Source organism: Bufo bufo, chromosome 1, assembly GCF_905171765.1.
Source record: "Bufo bufo chromosome 1, aBufBuf1.1, whole genome shotgun sequence".
NCBI lineage: Eukaryota > Metazoa > Chordata > Amphibia > Anura > Bufonidae > Bufo > Bufo bufo.
The window spans coordinates 608916106-608939219 of NC_053389.1; the positions used below are offsets into that span (position 1 = coordinate 608916106).

At 46.1% G+C, this 23114-nt stretch overlaps 1 protein-coding gene across 6 annotated transcripts in view; it reads left to right on the forward strand.

The window, feature by feature from the left end:
* Nucleotides 1-23114, forward strand: part of ACSBG1 (acyl-CoA synthetase bubblegum family member 1) — a 99479-nt gene that overhangs the window by 18370 nt on the left and 57995 nt on the right. For all 6 annotated transcript variants that reach the window (XM_040413638.1, XM_040413635.1, XM_040413637.1 and 3 more), the window contains 2 exons: nt 13224-13344; nt 16413-16493. In XM_040413638.1, coding sequence (XP_040269572.1) covers nt 13224-13344; nt 16413-16493 — 202 coding nt within the window. The remainder of the gene's footprint in view (nt 1-13223; nt 13345-16412; nt 16494-23114) is intronic.

Genomic DNA, 23114 nt, shown 5'->3' on the forward strand with positions numbered 1-23114 from the left:
GCATTTTCTGTGCCTAGAGCCTCTGATGCTTGCCCCAGTGTCCTTGACCCAGCATGTCAGCCCCAGAATAAAGCCCTTCGGATTTAGCCCAAAATCAAACCAGTTAGTTGGCACAGTGGGTCCACACTTGCTGATTGGTGACAATACCAAGGATGTGCTGCCTGACAACCCCACTAAAAATACTATGCAATGTATGTCAACTAGACATGACTCGGATGATCAGATTACTTCTGCTTGTAATATTATTATTATTTTCTTACAGTTGCTACAATGAAAATGTGTTCTGCTTGATGTCATTGGAATAGCAGTAGCAGTTTATCCCCACCCATGACCTGACAGTTTACTTCTAATTATGTAATTCTGGCTATGTGCTACAGATTTTAGACAGTCAAGGAACAATTTAGAACATGTTTTTTACAGACTTTCCGCACCAAATGAGTGTGAGAAACCACAAGGCAATTTTTTTTTGTAAAAGTTGAAGCGCCATGGATTCTTCTGTTCATTGCTGGGCATAATCATTGGCAGTACATTCAGGCCAACTGTGACCATTACAACTCTTTCAGAAAACTGTTGACTGAAATCTATAGTGTTTGGCCAACTTATAGATGCTGTTTTTGTATTATTTTAAATTGAAGTCAAAGGTAAAAGAATGTCTATACAGAGAATAAGAAGAATACCACAGCACTCAGAGCTTTAAATTGCAGTATTACTTTTAATTATTCCGATTTGTTATATTGACTAGTGATGAGCGGCAGAGGCAATATTCGAATTTGCAATATTTCGCGAATATTTGGTAGAATATTCATCATATACCGTATTTTTCGCCGTATAAGACGAACTTTTTCCCCCCCAAAAGTGGGGGAAAAATAGCAGTGCGTTTTATGCGGCGAATGCTGCTGATTTTGCCGTATTTTTAATGATACACCTGCCGCGATGCCGCTCTGCGGGTGTATCAGCTGTGAGGGAGGAGGGGCTGGCATCTGCATTTATAATGACAGCGGGGCCCGTGCAGTGACTGTATTCTACTACACGGGCCCCGCTCACTGTATAATCGTATCTGTATTCTGTAATAGTTAATTGTGTATATAATGTAATCGCATAATCAGCGCTACTTACAACTACAAGCGCTCGGTAGGTAGCAGAGAGGAGGGAGGAGGCAGGCCGGGAGGACGGGCGGGCGGCGCGTCACTCACTACATCACGCGCCTGCGCCGCCCACTTTATGAATGAAGCAGGCGGCGTGGGCGCATGACGTCCTCCCGGCCTGCCTCCTCCCTCCTCTCTGCTACCTACCGAGCGCTTGTAGTTGTAAGTAGCGCTGATTATGCGATTACATTATATACACAATTAACTATTACAGAATACAGATACGATTATACAGTGAGCGGGGCCCGTGTAGTAGAATACAGTCACTGCACGGGCCCCGCTGTCATTATAAAAGCAGATGCGACCCCCACCCCTTGTATTGAGGGTCATTCACTACAGGGACACTGTTATGGAGGGGATCTGTGGATGACACATAGCATAAGATGCTATAAATGTGTCATCCACAGATCCCCCCAATAACAGTGTCATACACAGATCCCCATAACAGTGCCATCCAGAGACCCCAATAAGTGTCACCCACAGATCCCCCATAAGTGTCACCCACAGATCCCCCATAACAGTGCGTCACCCACAGATCCCCCATAACAGTGTGCCATCCACAGACCACAATTAGTTCAAAACCCACCAAAAGCACACCTATTGGTTCAAAATATTTTTTTTCTTATTTTCCTCCTCAAAAACCTAGGTGCGTCTTATGGGCCGGTGCGTCTTATAGGGCGAAAAATATGGTATTCGCGAATTCGAGATTATTTTCTTGATCGCGAAAAATCAGCAATGTAATATTCGTGTAATGCGCTCGAAATACAGCCGTGGGTCACTATAGCTACATTTTCCAAGCTGCTAGAAGTTTCCTGAGACTGGAGAAAATTGTTTGCACGGCAGAACATTACAATAGCTTTATATGCAGATAGAGTGCTCCAATATATTTGCGACTGCGAAATCGGCAATTAATGATGCAAATATTTTGGTGCAATACGTGCAACTTCACATTTTAACAGGTCTGACTACTTATTAGTAATTGGTGCACTAAGTATTGCTGTGAACTTGTGACATCACAGCACTATGTCTGTAGCATGTATGTTTGGACAGCAGAACCTCAGCTACACTATATCACTATCTAACCTACACTGACTATCTCCCCCTAACTATCTGTATAATATATATAAGCTAACTAACTAACTATCTATGTCACTGCTGTCTCTCTCAGATCTGCAAAATACTGCATACAAGGGCTGCTGGGGAGTTTCTTATATAGTAAGGGGTAGGCAACTTTCCTATCGGTTGTTAGGGATGTTGCTAAGCTCAGACAAAGACATTGCAGCCTTCTCATTGGCCCACAAGCAAGAAGGGAGGTTACTATTGGAAAAATAAATCTAGAACATTCAAAATTACGAATATATATCACTATATTCTAAATATTCCCGAATTCTCAAAGTGCTGATATTCGCAAATAATATTCGCTATTCGAATATTCGAGCCCAACACTAATATTGACATGGTCAACGTTTCGGTCCATCCAGGACCTTGTTCACAGCCATATGTCTTGAGAGTACAAGGAATGGGGATGGCCGTGAACAAGGTTCGAATGGATGGACCGAAACGTTGGCCATGTCAATATAATGAATTGGATGGATTAAAAGTAATATTGCATTTCAAAGCTCTGAGTGCCATGGTATTCTTCTCATACATTTTGGGGTTTGTTACCCTACCACTGAGCACCAGCATATTCATATGCATCTTGGAGAGCCAAGCATCCTCTCTTTTCCTATACAGAGAATAAAACATCATGCCATTAAAAAGCAATACAAGATAAGAATAGTACAAATTTACTTTCTGAATGAATTGCCTAGAGTAATAGGTGAATTACACCTAAGTAAAAGAGTTGTTTCATGAAGATAACCCAGTCCATATGCCCTACTAGGCCATATGGACATCCTTCAATCAGTTTCCTCCCCTGTGAGCCAAAATGGACTGTCACTCTGTAGGAGGGGCTGCCTCTCTGGAGGACCCCAAACTTCCTTTCATTACATGGATGTCCATTCATCTGAATGGATGCCATATAATGCTACACACTACAGGGAGATATGCCTGGCTGGCATCCCCCACAAAATCAGCAGATTGCCAGAGGGTTCTGGAAGCCGGAGCAATCGGTTGATTGGCCAAACGGCTGATGAGACAACCCATTTAAATTTTTATTCCACATCACTTTTGAAATGGACCGAGCGGGAGATTGAGATTTCATATTTCAGGGGACAAGTGGGGGGGATTTTAACCAGTATTTTTTAAACAGACCTAATTATTAGCATCATAAACAATGAGAATAATACTAAAAGGGAATTTGATGGGTCAGGACCTGGTATAGTCAATAAAAGAAATAGTGAAACTTGTCACACATATTTTCATATCAATGAATTCTGGAAAACAGATTTGAGCTGGATTCTCAATGAAGAAACATTTGCAGGTATTACCTACTTAGCAGCACATCTCCAGACATATTATAAACTCATGTAATTATAACCCTCAGACATACAATATACACAAAATTGTAGCCAATCAATGAAGACTATTGAGTTGTGCAATTGATATCCTCCGTAAAATGTATTCTGTTATTAGATATGTGTACAGCTTGTATAGATGTATAGAGCTTAGGTCTTTATAGTTTTTTCCTCAATTGCTGTAGTTTCTGCTTCCTCTTTGCACTCATTTGTTATGGGTGATCTATCAGAATCAGCCATTAGCACACGGAATGCAGCATGTCTGGTTATTTGAGGTCTGTACATATTTATGGTAACTTGAAAATTCTTTCATCTATTTCCGGGAATGCATTTTACGGCACTCCTAATAGTTGAGCCCACATGGGTTTTTGTAGAGCGCCTCTTTTATATGAAGTCAGGTCCAGGTAAATATACACTAGTTATCATTAAAAGCAGTGTAGGCCTCGGCTGACTTAGGCCCACCAGTAAAATTCCTTCTGGGGGCCCACTGTACAGCTGCATGCAAATATTACCTGCTCACACAGCAGCAGACGGAAGCAAGTTGCTATAAGATGATTGATAATCAGACGCATATGAAGTTATGGTAGGACTCGACTGCATAATGTGGAGTCATATCTGTTAGCCTTTAGGGACATAGCCAGTGATATTATCTTAATGCCATATATTGTTTTGAGCAAGAGGATCCAACATTACTGCCACAGCTATGTTATAAATCAATGCTAATGTTAACAGTGCCTAACGCTGGGTTGACACAGCTTGTTTTGGTGCATTTGTTTTAATTTTTTTAGTTTTTCGATTACATTTTTAAAAGGCAAAAGCTGTTTAGGCAAAACAAGTGACACATATTTTAATATGAGTCTGTCAACTCTTTTTCCCCTATTAAACGTGTTCTCCAGGAATGATAAAATGTCTGCAAGCAACTGGTGCTAGAATGTGAGTAGAAATGGTCGCCTCCACTTGCAGGGCTGGGGTTGAGGGGGCGAGGCCTCTCTACACCCTACGCTCTGGCACTTGCATATACTACACATTGGTGAAGGTTCCTGTCAGGCTGCTCAGCCATGATGGCATATTGTAGGCAAAATCTCATCATTACCATTATTGTAGAGCAGTGTAATGTGTAGTGAGGCCTCACCCCCTAGACAGCTCTGCATGTGGTAGCGACCTGTCCTAGAATGTGAGCAGGATTGGTTGCCTCCATTTGCATATACTACACATTGGTGAAGGTTCCTGTCAGGCTGCTCAGCCATGATGGCATATTGTAGGCAAGATCTCATCATTACCATTATTGTAGAGCAGTGTAATGTGTAGTGAGGCCTCACCCCCTAGACAGCTCTGCATGTGATAGCGACCTGTTCTGCTCACATTCTAGGACTGGTTGCTTGCAGCCATTTTAAGTAATTCCTGGAGATATCCTTAAGGCTTCATTCACACGACCGTATCACACTCTGCATGTGATCTGCATTTCTTGTGGATTGGATGTGGACCTATTAATTTCAATGGGGCCGCAAAAAATGTAGACAGCACGCAGTATGCTGTCTGCATCCGTATGTTCATTCCATAGTCCAGCAAAAAAAATTGTTTTGCAGACAAGAATAGGCATTGTTACAATGGATCCGCAAAAAAATGGATGCAACACGGAATGTCATCCATATATATTGTGCAGATCCGCGCTCTGAAGACTGCAAAATACATATGCTCATGTCAATGGGGCCTTAAAGTATTGCCAATGGACTGTAGGTAACATTAACAGCATGTAGAACAGGGCTACTCAACTAGTGGACTGCAGTTGCAACTGTCTGGACCACTGCATGTCCCAGGTATGCCCTGATGTCCCGGAACTTAAGGACACAGGGCATACCTGTACGTCCTGTGTAGTTCCGATCACCGCCGCGCGGCGGGCGGTGATTAGAACAGAGTGCCTGCCGAAATCATTCGGCAGGCACTCTGGAACAATGCCTAGGGGGGTCCTGTGACCCCCTTCCCTCCCCCCGCATCGGAGATTGCAGCAAACCGCAGGTCAATTCAGACCTGCGGTTTGCTGCGTTTCCGGGTTATTCACGTCTCTGGTGACGCGATAACCCGGAATAGGATGGTGATCGGTGGTGTGATAATAATGGCCGAGGTTAACTCCCCGTGCTCTCCTCTCCTCCTCCATTCGGCCGTTGGTGAGAGCAGAGAGAGCAGCCTGCTGCCCGATCTCCAGATCCTGCACCCCTGATCTGTGCCCAGCACCCCCTCTTTTGATCCTCCACAGTGCCATCTGGCACTAAAAGGTAGGTTAGGGACAGGGTAGGGAAAGGTTTAGTTCAGGCAGGGAGACTTTAGGGAAAGTTGAGTTTTTTAGTGTTGCATCATCCTCTTAGGGTGTCTGGGGTCCACAGCACAGCTGTGTGACCCTAGCCCCCCCCCCCCCCAGAGGTGCTGTAGCTTGCCCCCCCTCCCCCTTTTTTTGGGGGCGCAAGCTTCTTTTTTTTTGCGTACGCTGACAGTGGCCAACACTCTTTAGCATCCGGCAACTGTTAGTGCATCGCCCACCCCACCGCTGATCAGCTTTGGACGGCTGATCAGCAAGTTAGAATTTTATATTTTTTTGTTTCAAATTTTTTTTTTTTTTTTTTTTTTAGTTTTCCCTGTTAGGTTTAGGGAAAAGTCTGGGAACACCCGTGCCCCCCCACACACACGCACACCTAATAAAGATTTACACGCACACACACGCGCAGACACACACTCCCCTATGGCCCACCGGACGTTCTCGGCCGAGGAGGCATACGCCCTCCGAGTCCGAGAGCCCCAGTGAGGACGAGGATGACCCCACGTTCCTTTTGTCATCCACGTCCTCCTCATCATCAAGCGATGATGAGCCCCCAAGGCGGCGGATCGAGGGGACCCCCATGCTAGGGACTCTGTGGCCCACCCTAGTACGAGCAGCTCTGGGGCTCGTACTAGTTTTCCGGCCCACCAGGTCAGTTCACCTGAGCCCCCTGCAGGTGAACTTGGCTGGTGTACCCCAGAGAACTTTGAGCCCGCGATTCCTGATTTTGTTGGACAACCAGGAATCCAGATTTACACAGTGGGCTTCACTGAATACCACATTTTTAGTAATTTTTTCAGTGACCAACTGGTAAATCTAATGGTGGAGCAGACGAACCTGTACGCCCAACAGTTCGTCGCTCAAAACCCGGGCTCCTTTTTGGCTAGGGCCGGTGGCTGGACTCCGGTCAGTGCAGCCGAAATGAGGACGTTTTGGGGCCTCGTGCTGCACATGGGCCTAGTCAAAAAACCTAGTGCCAGGCTGTACTGGAGTGGGGACGTCCTCTACCAGACCCCAATCTACAGTACAGCCATGACACGCTCCCAGTTTGAGGCCATCCGGAAATGCCTGCATTATGCAGATAATGCAGCATGTCCCCCCCGAGGTGATCCTGCCTATGACCGCCTGTACAAAATCAGGCCAGTCATCGATCACTTCGGGGCCAAATTTTTGGAGGCCTACGTACCTGGAAGGGAGGTCGCGGTTGATGAGTCTCTCATTGCGTTCAAGGGGAGACTCCTTTTCCGCCAGTATGTTCCCTCAAAGCGGGCGAGGTATGGCGTGAAGCTGTACAAACTTTGTGAGAGTACCTCAAGGTACACTTACAAGTTTCATGTGTACGAGGGGCGAGATTCCCGTATTGAACCCCCAGAATGTACCCCCACTCTGGGTGTTAGCGGGAAACTTGTGTGGGACCTTATACACCCACTGCTAGATAAGGGTTACCACCTTTACATGGATAACTTTTATACTAGTATCCCCTTGTTCCAGTCCCTTGCCGCCAGATCCACGTCCGCTTGTGGGACCGTGTGGAAGAATCAACGTGGCCTCCCTACCCACCCCCCAGGGGTGAGACCCGTGCCTTTACCAGTGAAAACCTGCTGCTGGTCAGATATAAGGACAAGAGGGATGTCCTTGTACTGTGCACAATTCACGGTAACGGCATCACCCCTGTCCCTGTGCGACTACTACTACAATCAGTATATGGGAGGAGTTGATCTCTCTGATCAAGTGTCACTACCAGAGTTTTGAGACGTTCTCACAGCTCTGTTTCTCCACCCCTGTGATGATGTCACTACTAGAGCTTGGAGGAGTCCTCCCAGCTGTTCCTCCTGCGTTTGATTTCCCTGCCTTTAAATCACCCCTCCTCCTTTCTAGGCTGTGGATTATAGTTCTCATTTGAGTTGTAGCTCTTGCTTGAGTATCTTCACTTGTTAGCTTTCATTTCACTGGACCTGTGTTCTGCTGCAGCAAGCACTCCGGATATTGCCAGCTGTCTTTGGATCCGTCTTCTCTGCGGCTGCAGCCCCTTCAGCTAAGTGTGCAGACATTGTTGTGTACCTGTTAATTTTCTGACTGGATCTGAGGCGGCCACGGTTCCCTCCATATACTGAGCAGGGCACCGGTGGCCATGCCCTTCCACTATTGTAGGGGTTACAGTGGTCATCAGTCTTAGGTACGTGGGCATGCCCCATTCCACCATTTGGATCCGGGCATGTGCTTTAGCAGCATAGGGAGAGCTTTGAGGGTCTGACAGGGGTCACCCTTTATCCTCCCTAGTTTGGGTCCGGTCAGTAGCTCTATTAACTGTGTATGCTCTTGTTGCTCACATACAGCCGTGACATTATAATCCACCAAAACCGTCCTTTTTGACATGGATCCGCTTTCTGGCCTGGTTGACCGCATGCAGGGTCTTTCTTTGGAAGTAGCGGATCTCCGTCAATCTATGTCTCAGCTTCAAGCATTGGGCTCTGCTTCGGCTCATGGAGTCTGTTGCGAGCCAAAGGTCTCACTTCCGGAAACGTTCTCCGGGGGCAGTGAGAATTTTGTTCGCTTCAGAGAGGCATGCAAACTCCATTTTTGCTTGTGTCCCCACTCCTCTGGTAAGGAGGAGCAGAGGGTGAGGATTGTCATCTCCCTGCTCAGGGGTAATGCTCAGACTTGGGCTTTTTCGCTGCCATCAGGGGATCCCTCCCTTCGATCCGTGGAAAGATTTTTTGTGGCCCTGGGGCAGATATATGATGACCCGGATCGTGTTGCTCTGGTCGAATCTAACTTACGTGTTTTATGCCAGAACAAACTGTCTGCGGAGCTTTATTGTTCTGAATTTCGGAGATGGGCAGCTGATTCAGGTTGGAATGATGCTGCACTCCGGAGTCAGTTCTGTCATGGTCTCTCAGAGAGATTGAAAGATGCGTTTGCTTTCCATGAGAGACCAACGTCCTTAGAGTCTGCCATGTCATTGGCAAAGGTTTCCAGAATTGTGGACTCTCGCATTGTCCGCGGTTCTCTTCAGTACCTCGTTCATTGGAAGGGTTATGGTCCTGAGGAGAGGATGTGGGTTCCGGTGTCGGACATTAAAGCCACTCGCCTCATCAGGGCATTTCATAGGGCTCATCCTGAGAAGGTGGGTCCTGGGTGTCCGGAGTCCACCCGTAGAGGGGGGGGGGGGGTACTGTCACTACCGGAGTTTTGAGACGTTCTCACAGCTCTGTTTCTCCACCCCTGTGATGATGTCACTACTAGAGCTTGGAGGAGTCCTCCCAGCTGTTCCTCCTGCTTTTGATTTCCCTGCCTTTAAATCACCCCTCCTCCTTTCTAGGCTGTGGATTATAGTTCTCATTTGAGTTGTAGCTCTTGCTTGAGTATCTTCACTTGTTAGCTTTCATTTCACTGGACCTGTGTTCTGCTGCAGCAAGCACTCCGGATATTGCCAGCTGTCTTTGGATCAGTCTTCTCTGCGGCTGCAGCCCCTTCAGCTAAGTGTGCAGACATTGTTGTGTACCTGTTAATTTTCTGACTGGATCTGAGGCGGCCACGGTTCCCTCCATATACTGAGCAGGGCACCGGTGGCCGTGCCCCTTCCACTATTGTAGGGGTTACAGTGGTCATCAGTCTTAGGTACGTGGGCATGCCCCGTTCCACCATTTGGATCCAGGCATGTGCTTTAGCAGCATAGGGAGAGCTTTGAGGGTCTGACAGTGGTCACCCTTTATCCTCCCTAGTTTGGGTCCGGTCAGTAGCTCTATTAACTGTGTATGCTCTTGTTGCTCACATACAGCCGTGACATCAAGTCCTCAAGCCATATAATGCCATGCGCAAAACGCGGACATGGTACAAAAAAGTTGCGGTCTACTTGGTGTAGGTTGCCATGTACAACTCTTTTTTGTACTGTTCCAGTGCGCTGGCAACACAGGGAAATTCCTGCAGTTCTATGAGGCAGTCCTCAAGGCCCTGATCTTTTCTGACCGGGAATTGGAGGCGCCCGCATCATCCCTGGCCAACACTGTCCAGGAGCGGTCCCCCATACTGGAAAGAAGGGACGGACCCAAAAAAAAGTGCAGAGTGTGTCACAGGAGGGGGATACAGAAGGACACCACCACACAGTGTGACACGTGCCCCGATCATCCGGGCCTCTGCATTGACGGTTGCTTCAGGGAGTACCACACTTCAATAGAGTATTAAATTTATAATCCCCTTTTCCATTTAGCCACTGACAATCGATAAAAACTATAGTTCTCAGACTTGAGACACCAAAAAAAAATTGTTCTAAAAGTTTGTAAAACTAAAATAATTTTAAAAAAGTAGACAAATTAGGTAAAAAAAAAATTTGTATCAAAAAGGATAATATAGTCTAAAACCTAAATAATTGTAAAAAAGTTGACTTATTAGGTATCGCCTCGTCGGTAATAATCTCCTCTATAAAAATACCCCATGAACTAACCCCCCAGATTAACACGGTCCAAAAACAAATTTTTAAACGGTGCCAAAACAGCTATTTTTGACACTTTTTTCCATTTCAATCAGTTTTTTCCGGTAACAAAGCAAGGGTTAACAACCAAACAAAACTTAATATTTATTATACTGATAATGCAGTTCACAGAAACGCCACATTTGTGGTCGTAAACTGCTGTATCACTAAAAGGCAGGGAGCAAAAGGAAAGGACCGACATGCTTTCTGGAAGGCCGATTTTGATGGCCTTTTTTATTGATTCCATGTCCCTTTTGAAGCCCTCCTGATGCACCCCTAGAGTAGAAACTCCCTAAAAGTGACCCCATCTAAGAAACTAGACCCCTCAAGGTATTCAAAACTGATTTTACAAACTTTATTAACCCTTTAGGTGTTCCTCAACAGTTAATGGCATATGAAGATGAAATTTCAGAATTTCAATTTTTGGTAACCTTACCTCAAATTTTTTTTATATAGAGCAACCAAAAATCATATGTACCCTAAAAATAGTCCCAACAAAACTGCCACCTTATCCTGTAGTTTCCAAAATGGGGTCACTTTTAGGGAGTTTCTACTCCAGGGGTGCATCAGGGGGGCTTGAAACAGGACACGGTGTAAATAAACCGGTCCATAAAAATCAGCCTTCCAAAAACCACACGGCGCTCCTTTCCCTCTACACCCCGCCATGTGGCCGTACAGTAGTGTACGACCACATATGGGGTGTTTCTGTAAACGGCAGAGTCAGGGCAATAAAGATACAGTCTTGTTTGGCTGTTAACCCTTGCTTTGTTAGTGGAAAAAATGGGTTAAAATTAAAAATTTGGCAAAAAAATTTAATTCTGAAATGTCATCTCCATTTGCCAATTCCTCTTGTGGAGCACCTAAAGCGTTAACATAGCTTGTAAGATCAGTTTTGAATAGCTTGAGGGGTGTAGTTTCTTAGATGGGGTCACTTTTAGGGAGTTTCTATTCCAGGGGTGCATCAGGGAAGCTTGAAACAGGACACGGTGTAAATAAACCGGTCCATAAAAATCAGCCTTCCAAAAACCACACGCCCCGCCGTGTGGCCGTACAGTAGTGTACGACCACATATGGGGTGTTTCTGTAAACGGCAGAGTCGGGGCAATAAAGATACAGTCTTGTTTGGCTGTTAACCCTTGCCTTGTTAGTGGAAAAAATGGGTTAAAATGGAAAATTTGGCAAAAAAATGAAATTCTGAAATTTAATCTCCATTTGCTAATAACTCTTGTAGAGCACCTAAAGGGTTGACAACGTTTGTAAAATTTGTTTTGAATACCTTGAGGGGACTAGTTTCTAGAATGGGGTCATTTTTGGGTGGTTTCTATTATGTAAGCCTCACAAAGTGACTTCAAACCTGAACTGGTCCCTAAAAAAAATGGGTTTTTGAAAATTTCAGAAAATTTGCAAAATTGGCTTCTAAACTTCTAAGCCTTGTAACGTCCTCAAAAAATAAAATGGCATTCCTAAAATGATCCAAACATGAAGTAGACATATGGGGAATGTAAAGTAATAACAATTTTTGGAGGTATTACTATGAATTATTGAAGTAGAGAAATGTAAAGTTGGAAATTTGAAAATTTTTCCAAAATTTTGGTACATTTGGTATTTTTTTATAAATAAAAATGATATTTTTTTACTTCATTTTACCAGTGTCATGAAGTACAATATGTGACGAAAAAAACAATCTCAAAATGGCCTGGATAAGTAAAAGCGTTAAGGGGGGTTAAGGGGGCATCACTCTCTGAGGAGGGCACTTAAGGGGTCATTACTGTGTGGGCACCACATAAAAGGACATCTTATTGTGTAGGGGCACTTAGAGGGCATAGTTTTGTGTAGGGGCACCTAAGGGGGCCTCATTCTGTGTGTGTGGAAACTTAAGGGATAATCCTGCTGTGAGGGGGGCATTTGAGGGGCATCTTTTGTGAGGGGGCACTTAGATGCATAACACTGAATTGTGCAGGGGACAATAATGGGATTTATACTGTGTCGGGGTCACTAAAGGAGCATGATAGTGTGTGTGGTCTCCAAGGGATCACCCTACTGTGAAAGGGTAACTTAGGGGCATCATACTGTGTGAGGAGACACTAAGGGGGCATCATACTATCTAAGGTGCACTAAGGGTCACCAGTTGGGCAGTCCACAGCAATTCATGTTTCTGGGCCCTCCTCTCCAATCTGAGCTCTACTCCTCCCCCCTTACTCTTGATTGACATCTACCTCTCCATCATGCTTTCGCACTCTGAAATCTTGAACAGGCACAGTGTACAGCCAGAGAGTACACATTACCAACTGTGGGCATTGGCACTATAGAATATACTGTGCATGCGTCACAAACGTGCATAGTACAGGACACCTGGAAGAGTTCAGGTTGTACACTTAGTCTGTACGAGAGTTCAGACCAGGGATGTGTGGTGTTGAGAGATGAGAGAAATGTCAATCCAGAGCAAGGGTGGAGGAGTGGATAGATGAGGAGAGGAGGGCATGGGCGCATGCTACACTATGGAACACCTAACTGGGCACTTGATACTTAATTTGTATATCGAATCAAACTTCTTCATCTGGGACAATGGGACAGATATTCTATCCTTGTTGTCACCTGCAGTCGTCCACTGGGAGTAGTTTACTAGGTGATCATGAACTGACACTCTCCCTTTAATATAATAAGTCTTTACTGCTCATGCACACAGCAAAGCTCTTTGTAGGGTCTGTCATATGGCCATGAATACGGTCATACATTTGAGAAAAACTGTAATTCAGCTTTGTTCAAACTTAGCGATAGTTCCTGAACAATGCCTCATGTAGGTATAAAATAAGATCTTTTTTTTTCACTTTTTATTTTAGGGGAATTACAACTGGAATTTATACAACCAACTCCCCGGAAGCATGCTACTATGTTGCAATTGACTGTAGAGCAAACATTATTGTGGTTGAAAATCACAAACAGTTGGAGAAGATTTTACAGGTAAGTGTTAGTTATTTTTTCCCCATTTCCTCCTCCTATCCAGTTCAGCAGGTTTGTTACTCAATGGGGGGGGGCTCTGTACTTGGCCACACGTGTATGGTATTTTAAGATAATTTATTGTCACACAAATTGTGTATATAAAATATTGTTAAAAATTATGCAAATAGCAAAAAACTATAAAAACTGCAAAAAGCAATAAAACAGCAGAATGTCTGTATATCATTGATTGGATGTCACAATATCAAATATCAAGCATAGATCTTCCACATTTAAATAGCTGATAAATAACAGGCTTAAGACTTCCACATTTGAATGGCTATTTCATAGGAAGACTGGTGAGCCACTAGCCATTAGCACTTCGGTGTTTTTGTTTCTGAGCTTTATTACTCAATCTGTTATCAGTGGCATCTCAAGTACACTTCACTTTCAGAAACAGCCTGAAACCGTATGGAATAAGGACATGTCTAGGAGACTCTGCCAGTTCATTAGGATCCGATGACATCACTAAAGCATAGAAACAGATATTAAAACATTTTTCTCAGATCCACGACAAATTGTTATGTTACCTTCTGCTGAATACTGGCAACATCACCACAAATGCAGCTTTATTTTTTTGTACCATTATTTGCCTTTATCTCTTTCTGAAGACTATGAATTGATCTTTTTCAGACCAGCTGTAGTTCTGATCAGTACTGGCTTTCCAGTAGCTGAGCCATCAGGAGATATACTATATGTATGGAGGTTGGGAGAGGTAGTTGACGGCTGATCCAGCCTGTGAGCTATATGTATGGAGGTTGGGAGAGGTAGTTGACGGCTGAGCCAGCCTGTATGCTATATGTATAGAGGTTGGGAGAGGTAGTTGACGGCTGAGCCAGCCTGTATGCTATATGTATGGAGGTTGGGAGAAGTAGTTGATGGCTGAGTCAGCCTGTATGCTATATGTATGGAGGTTGGGAGAGGTAGTTGATGGCTGAGGCAGCCTGTGAGCTATATGTATGGAGGTTGGGAGAGGTAGTTGACGGCTGAGCCAGCCTGTATGCTATATGTATAGAGGTTGGGAGAGGTAGTTGACGGCTGAGCCAGCCTGTATGCTATATGTATGGAGGTTGGGAGAAGTAGTTGATGGCTGAGTCAGCCTGTATGCTATATGTATGGAGGTTGGGAGAGGTAGTTGATGGCTGAGGCAGCCTGTGAGCTATATGTATGGAGGTTGGGAGAGGTAGTTGACGGCTGAGCCAGCCTGTATGCTATATGTATAGAGGTTGGGAGAGGTAGTTGACGGCTGAGCCAGCCTGTATGCTATATGTATGGAGGTTGGGAGAAGTAGTTGATGGCTGAGTCAGCCTGTATGCTATATGTATGGAGGTTGGGAGAAGTAGTTGATGGCTGAGGCAGCCTGTGAGCTATATGTATGGAGGTTGGGAGAGGTAGTTGACGGCTGAGCCAGCCTGTATGCTATATGTATAGAGGTTGGGAGAGGTAGTTGACGGCTGAGCCAGCCTGTATGCTATATGTATGGAGGTTGGGAGAAGTAGTTGATGGCTGAGTCAGCCTGTATGCTATATGTATGGAGGTTGGGAGAAGTAGTTGATGGCTGAGGCAGCCTGTGAGCTATATGTATGGAGGTTGGGAGAGGTAGTTGACGGCTGAGCCAGCCTGTATGCTATATGTATAGAGGTTGGGAGAGGTAGTTGACGGCTGAGCCAGCCTGTATGCTATATGTATGGAGGTTGGGAGAAGTAGTTGATGGCTGAGTCAGCCTGTATGCTATATGTATGGAGGTTGGGAGAAGTAGTTGATGGCTGAGGCAGCCTGTGAGCTATATGTATGGAGGTTGGGAGAGGTAGTTGACGGCTGAGCCAGCCTGTATGCTATATGTATAGAGGTTGGGAGAGGTAGTTGACGGCTGAGCCAGCCTGTATGCTATATGTATGGAGGTTGGGAGAAGTAGTTGATGGCTGAGTCAGCCTGTATGCTATATGTATGGAGGTTGGGAGAAGTAGTTGATGGCTGAGGCAGCCTGTGAGCTATATGTATGGAGGTTGGGAGAGGTAGTTGACGGCTGATCCAGCCTGTGAGCTATATGTATGGAGGTTGGGAGAGGTAGTTGACGGCTGAGGCAGTCTTTATGCTATATGTACGGAGGTTGGGAGAGGTAGTTGACGGCTGAGGCAGTCTTTATGCTATATGTATGGAGGTTGGGAGAGGTAGTTGACGGCTGAGGCAGCCTGGGACCTATATGTATGGAGGTTGGGAGAGGTAGTTGACGGCTGAACCAGTCTTAGTTGACAACAGGTTAATGAATCGTATGTTGTTTGTGTGGTGTTTCCATTACTTATTCATATCTGATTTACTGTACAGTAAGGTTCAGGAACGTAAGCAATGAATTTAAGAAAGGCACCTACATGGAAGATACAAAATACAATAATATCTACATTTATGTAAGACAACAATACACATTATTGTTAAAGGGGTTGTCTGAGTGTTTAATACTGATGACCTATACAGGATAGGTCATCAATATCTGATCAGTGGGGTCTGACTCCCGATACCCCTGCTCCCTGAGCACCAGAGCCTCTTCCTAGGCCAGTGACGTCACGTTCATCGGTCACATGGTCTAGACGCAGCTCAGCTTTATTCAAGTGAATGGGGCAGAACTGCAATACCAAGTACAGCATCTAACCAATGGACGTCTCTGTGCTTGGTAAGCTGCAAGAAGGCCATGGAGCTGCTCAGCATTGGACCCCCACAGATCACATACTGATGACCAACCCCTTTAATATGGGTCTCTACACAAATAGGGGCATGTGCTCAGCTATATTTAGAGAGCTGATGTATTTGGGAAAACCGATATAGAAATTTGCAGTATATCAATAATATCTTGTAGTAATGGTGTTAATATCAAAAAGGATAAAGACAAAATTGAGAAGTTTACTGTACAACTTGTAGATAAAGTTTCATATATCTTTGAGTATATACAGTATATGTGTGTATGTAGTTAAGTGTTTCAGTCCATTGTGTGGCTTGTCATATTCATGTGAGTATAACCCAAATTATTTTATTCACAGATATGGGAAAAGTTACCACATCTCAAAGCTGTTGTACAATATAAAGGCAGTTTACAAGTCAAGCGTTCAGCTCTATACACGGTAGGTTATAAACGTATGTTACACCAGGGACATCAAGTTCATACAGTTGGTTGGCAGCCGACGCCAGCAACATAGTTCTGTTTATTTCGGCCACATTCACACCAACGCTGTAGTTTTCTTTGTTCTGCTCCATTAGGGCTCATACACACGACCCTATGGATTTTGTGGTCCGCAAAACACGGATCCGCAAAAAAACGCATGACATCCGTGTGACATCTGTTTTTTGCAGATCCATTGTAACAGTGCTTGTCCTTGTCAGCAAAACGGACAAGAATAGGACATGTCCTATTTTTTTGAAGAACGGACTTGTGGACATATGGATACGGAATGCACATGGAGTCATTTCCGTTTTGCTTTGTGGACCTATTGAAATGAATGGTTCCACATACGGGCCGCAAAAAAAACGGGACGGACACGGACAAAAAATACATTCTTGTGCATGAGCCCTTAGAGGAAAAGAATAATAAGGAAGTGCTGGATTCAGCACATAAGTGACCTGAATGGAACCAAGCAGATCCCACTGACATAATAAGGTCACTTTGGTTTCTGTTTTTAGCAGAGAAAAATGTCTGACATGTAGGGCTTTTCTCTCTGCTGTTTTTGATGGAATCTGAGATGGAGGCCCCAGATGGAGACTCCAACACAGGTGTGAACAAACCCTTAGCTGTACTCACTATTATCATTATTTTTTAAAATTTTTCTTCAAGATTTCACATTAGTAGTAAAATATCAGAGCAGCTGAACTTGCATTTTTTCTTTAAAAAGTTTTGCTGACTGGCCTTCTCAATTAAAATGTCTTGTGCAAGAAATCTCCAAATAATTGTGACTGGTCATGGAGCTAAGATGGTGATTTCATTTGCATGACTGAAGCTATTAGTTATGATTAAACTGCCTCGGGAGAGGTGTTAGAACAGCATGCCAGAGATTTCTAGTACAGCGGTGAGCTAGCAAAACCATTAACAGATTTATTTAACCAATCACTGGCAACAGGAGTCGTCCCAGAAGATTGGAAATGAGCAAATGTTGTGCCCATTCACAGGGCCGGTGCAAGGATTTTTGCCGCCCTAGGCAAGATAAAAATTGCCGCCCCCACTTATCAGATGATCTGCCCATATCAAGACATCACATATGTTCCACCCGTTTCTCAGCATTTAAATTAAAAGAGAGTTATATGTTGCAATAAAGCCCCCTATTAAGAATGGTGGAGAATAACTACCATAACTTAAGCCATAGCTAAAGAAACAAGCCTGGGGCGAAAAACAATAAGGCCCCCCCCCCCCCCCATGACACTTGATGACTTTTACAAAAGAAACTGTATATTGTGTGGCACAGTGTAGGCTATATGTGTATAACATAAACATATTTCATATGAAAACTTACAGTTACTTGGCTTGACCCTTGGGGATCTCGGACACCACCTCACACTTTGGCCGGGGGCTCGGCGGAGCTGATGTGTTTTATCCTAATGAGAAAGATTTCATAATAAGGATTTGAAGAATGGGCAGAGGGATAGCAGAAAAGGGAGAGGCTGGTGCTGCTACTAGGGGCTCATACCATGGGGGAGTAATAAAGCCCACCATAATTCCCCCCCCCCCCCCCAAGTAGAAATAGTTCTCCTTATAATGTGACAGTGCAAAAAATACCCCCTTGTAATGCCCCCAGTTGAGCTAATGTCCCCATAGTGCCCCCATAATGTGCCAGTATAAAATACCCCTATATAGTGCCCCCAGTAAATGCCCCCATAGTGATCCTCTCCCCCCTCCCTCCTAGTGCCCCCCATAATGTACCAGTATAAAATGCCCCATATATAGTGCCCCAGTAGATGCCAGTGTCCCCCATAATTTGTATGTATAAAATACCCCTTCTCAGTGCCCCCGTAGATGACCCCATAGTACTCCTCTCCCACCTTCCCCATAGTACCCACCATAATGTGTCCCAGTATAAAATGCCCCTATACAGAGCCCCCATATAAAATAGCCATTCTTTGTGGCCTCAGTAGATGCCCCTATAGTGCCCACCAATAATGTGCCAGTAAGAAGTGCCCCCAGTGTGCCAGTAATAAGTGCCCCATAGATGTCCCCCAATAATGTGCCAGTAATAAGAGACCCCCTACCATCATGTGCCAGTAACAAGAGCCCCCCATATCATGTGCCAGTAGCCAGAGCCCCCCTATATCATGTGCCAGTAGCCAGAGCCCCTCCTATATCATGTGCCAGTAGCCATAGGGCCCCCCTATCATGTGCCAGTAGCCATAGGGCCCCCCTATTATGTGCCAGTAGCCATAGGGTCCCCCTATCATGTCCCAGTAGGCAGCCATAGGCCCCCCTATCCCTATCATGTCCCAGTAGCCATAGGCCCCCCGATCATGTGCCAGTAGCCAGAGCCCCCCATCATGTGCCAGCCCAGTAGCCACCAGTATTGACAACAACAAAAAAAAAAAACACTTATACTTACCTCCATGTCAGCGATGCGATGCAGGCCTCTTCCGGCCTGTGTCCCGCGCTATACGGCTCAGGGCTCAGGTCGCCTGCGCCGGCCTCTGATATGCTACCGGCCTAGTGCGTGCAGCCTATCAGAGGAAGGGGAAGGGACACACCTCTCCCTCCCCTGCCCTGCTGCACAGCCATCTGTATCGCTGTCCTGAGGACAGCGATACAGATGACTGGAGATGAGCGCTTCCACAATGGAAGCGCTCATCTCCGGCTGACAGGTGTCTCCTGCCTATAGTTAGTTGCGGGCCGGCGCCCCTAAGGACTCTATGGAAGCGCCGGCCCTGCTTACTAGAGCGGTGGTGCAGCATGAGGGGCGCCGCCGGCCACTTAAGTTAACCAACGTTTTTTTTTTTTTAAACTGCACGGTTCCGGCGCCCCCTGCTAAATTTCTCCCTAGGCGGCTGCCTAGGTCGCCTTACAGGTGGCGCCGGCCCTGCCCATTCACAAGAAAGGTAGTAGGAAGGAATCGGGCAACTATAGGCCAGTAAGCCTGACATCAATAGTGGGGAAATTAATGGAAACCATACTTAAGGAGAGGATTGTGGAACAACTAAAATCCCATGGATTGAAAGATGAAAAACAGCATGGGTTTACTTCAGGGAGATCATGTCAAATTAATCTTATTAGATTTTTTTTTGATTGGGTGACTAAAATAATAGATGGCGGAGGTGCAGTAGACATCGCTTACCTAGACTTTAGTAAGGCTTTTGATACTGTCCCACATAGAAGGCTTATCAATAAATTGCAGTCTTTGTGCGTGGACTCCCATATTGTTGAATGGATTAGGCAGTGGCTGAGGGACAGACAACAGAGGGTTGTAGTCAATGGAGTATATTCAGACCATGGTCTTGTTACCTCAGGGATCTGTTCTGGGACCCATATTGTTTAATATCTTTATCTGTGAATTTGCAGAAGGCCTCGATGGTAAGGTGTGTCTTTTTGCTGATGACACAAAGATTTGTAACAGGGTTGATGTTCCTGGAGGGATACACCAAATGGAAAAGGATTTAGGAAAACTAGAGGAATGGTCAAAAATCTGGCAACTAAAATTTAATGTTGATAAGTGCAAGATAATGCACCTGGGGCGTAAAAACCCAAGAGCAGAATATAAAATCAGTCATACAGTCCTAACCTCAGTATATGAGGAAAGGGATTTAGGGGTCATTATTTCAGAAGACTTAAAGGTAGGCAGACAATGTCATAGAGCAGCAGGAAATGCTAGCAGAATGCTTGGGTGTATAGGGAGAGGCAGGGCTTTTTTTCTCAGCGAAAAGATGGTAGAACTCACCCCCCCCTCCCCTGGCCACGCCCCTACCCAACCCTAGGACCTCCCCCCCTACCCAACCCTAGGACCGCCCCCTACCCGCCCCTAAGACCGCCCCCCTACCCACCCCTAGGACCGCCCCCTCTACCCAACCCTAGGACCGCAAGTAAAATTTGGGGGGGGGGGGGTATAAAAGTCCAGCCCAGCAAAGAAACCCCCCAGATGGGGATGGCACTGTTAATGGGGGATCTGGGGATGGCACTGTTAATCTGTTAATGGGGGGATCTGAGGATGGCACTGTTATGGGGTGGAGGATCTGGGGATGGCATCCACAGATCCCCCATCCTATAACAGTGCCATCCACAGACCCCCCCCATCCTATAACAGTGCCATCCACAGACCCCCGCTACCCCATAACAGTGCCATCCACAGACCCCCGCCACCCCATAACAGTGCCATCCACAAACCCCCCCCCACCCCATAACAGTGCCATCCACAGACCCCCCCACCCCATAACAGTGCCATTCACAGACCCCCCCCCACCCCACAACAGTGCCATCCACAGACCCCCCACCCCATAACAGTGCCATCCACAGACCCCCCCACCCCATAACAGTGCCATCCACAGACCCCCCCACCCCATAACAGTGCCATCCATAGACCCCCCCCACCCCATAACAGTGCCATCCACAGACACCCACCCACCCCATAACAGTGCCATCCACAGACCCCCCCACCCCATAACAGTGCCATCCACAGACCCCCCACCCCATAACAGTGCCATCCACAAACCCCCCCATCCCATAACAGTGCCATCCACAGACCCCCCCCACCCCATAACAGTGCCATCCACAGACACCCACCCCATAACAGTGCCGTCCACAGACCCCCCACCCCATAACAGTGCCATCCACAGACCCCCCCTCCTTAACAGTGCCATCCACAGACCCCCCCCACCCCATAACAGTGCCATCCACAGACCCCCCCCCCACCCCATAACAGTGCCATCCACAGACCCCCCCCCTCCCCATAACAGTGCCATCCACAGACCCCCTTAACAGTGCCATCCACAGACCCCCCCACCCCATAACAGTGCCATCCACAGACCCCCCCACCCCATAACAGTGCCATCCACAGACCCCCCCACCCCATAACAGTGTCATCCACAGACCCCCCATTTCCGCTCCAGTAGAGACTTATAAAATGTGTAATTAAATGAATAATGATTCCTGCTGCCCCTCAGTAAGATAACTTTCAATATATTGTACTCACAGCCGGCTACTGTTATCGGCGGCCGGGCAGACGAGCGGCAGCGTCACTGACTGACGTCACGTGCGTGCGCCGCCTACTTTATGAATGAAGCAGGCGGCCCAGGCAGGTGACGTCAGTCAGTGACGCTGCTGCTCGTCTGCCCGGCCGCCTGCATTACGATAACAGTAGCCGGCTGTGAGTACAATATATTGAAAGTTATCTTACTGAGGGGCAGCAGGAATCATTATTCATTTAATTACACATTTTATAAGTCTCTACTGGAGCTGGGGGCCGGAGCACAGTGAACGCACCGGCCCCCAGCTCCTCCTCCCAGTCCCTCCCCGCTGATACATCGCAGGCTGCGATGTCAAAAGGTGGCGGAACGCCGTTCCGGTGCGTTCTGCCAGAAAAAAAGCCCTGGGGAGAGGCATTACCAGTAGAAAGAGGGAGGTGCTCATGCCGCTCTACAGAGCACTAGTGAGACCTCATTTGGAGTATTGTGAGCACTACTGGAGACCATATCTCCAGAAGGATATTGATACTTTGGAGAGAGTTCAGAGAAGAGCTACTAAACTGGTACATGGATTGCAGGATAAAACTTACCAGGAAAGATTAAAGGACCTTAACATGTATAGCTTGGAAGAAAGGCGAGACAGAGGGGATATGATAGAAACTTTTAAATACATAAAGGGAATCAACAAGGTAAAAGAGGAGAGAATATTTAAAAGAAGAAAAACTGCTACAATAGGACATAGTTTTAAATTAGAGGGGCAAAGGTTTAAAAGTAATATCAGGAAGTATTACTTTACTGAGAGAGTAGTGGATGCATGGAATAGCCTTCCTGCAGAAGTGGTAGCTGCAAATACAGTGAAGGAGTTTAAGCATGCATGGGATAGGCATAAGGCCATCCTTCATATAAGATAGGGCCAGGGGCTATCCATAGTATTCAGTATATTGGGCAGACTAGATGGGCCAAATGGTTCTTATCTGCGACACATTCTATTTTTCTATGTTACAAGACGTTCTTCATATTGAGAAAAACAATATACTGTATATACTAGCAGAAGGACCCGGCTTCGCACCGGTATATTTAATCTATTTCATTTAATGTTTGTGTGTGTTGTTAAACGATACCGACAGCATCCCCTGTAACAGTGACCTCTACAGCACTCCGCCCCCTTAACAGTGACCTGCACAGCCCCCACCCCTTAACACTGACCCCCCTCACAGTGCCCTGCCTCCTTAAAATTGGACCTCTACAGCAGCCCACCCCTTAACTTTGACCTTCACAGCAGCCTGCCCTTTAACAGTGAGCTCCACAGCACCCCACCCTCTTGACAGTGACATCCACAGGGGCCCATCCCCTTAACAGTGACCTCTACAGAACCTGCCCCTTAACACTGACCATAGGTTACAGTCCCCTTAACTGTGACCTCCACCATTCCCAGCCCCCTTAACAAAGACCTCCAGCGACTGCCCCTTTAACAGTGACTGCCACAGTACCCCGCTCCCTTAAACGCCTCCGGACCGCCTAACGTAGGATCGCGTTCCGGAGGCGGCAGCCCTGCGCACAGTCACGCATATATGCGTCATCTCGCGAGACGCGAGATTTCC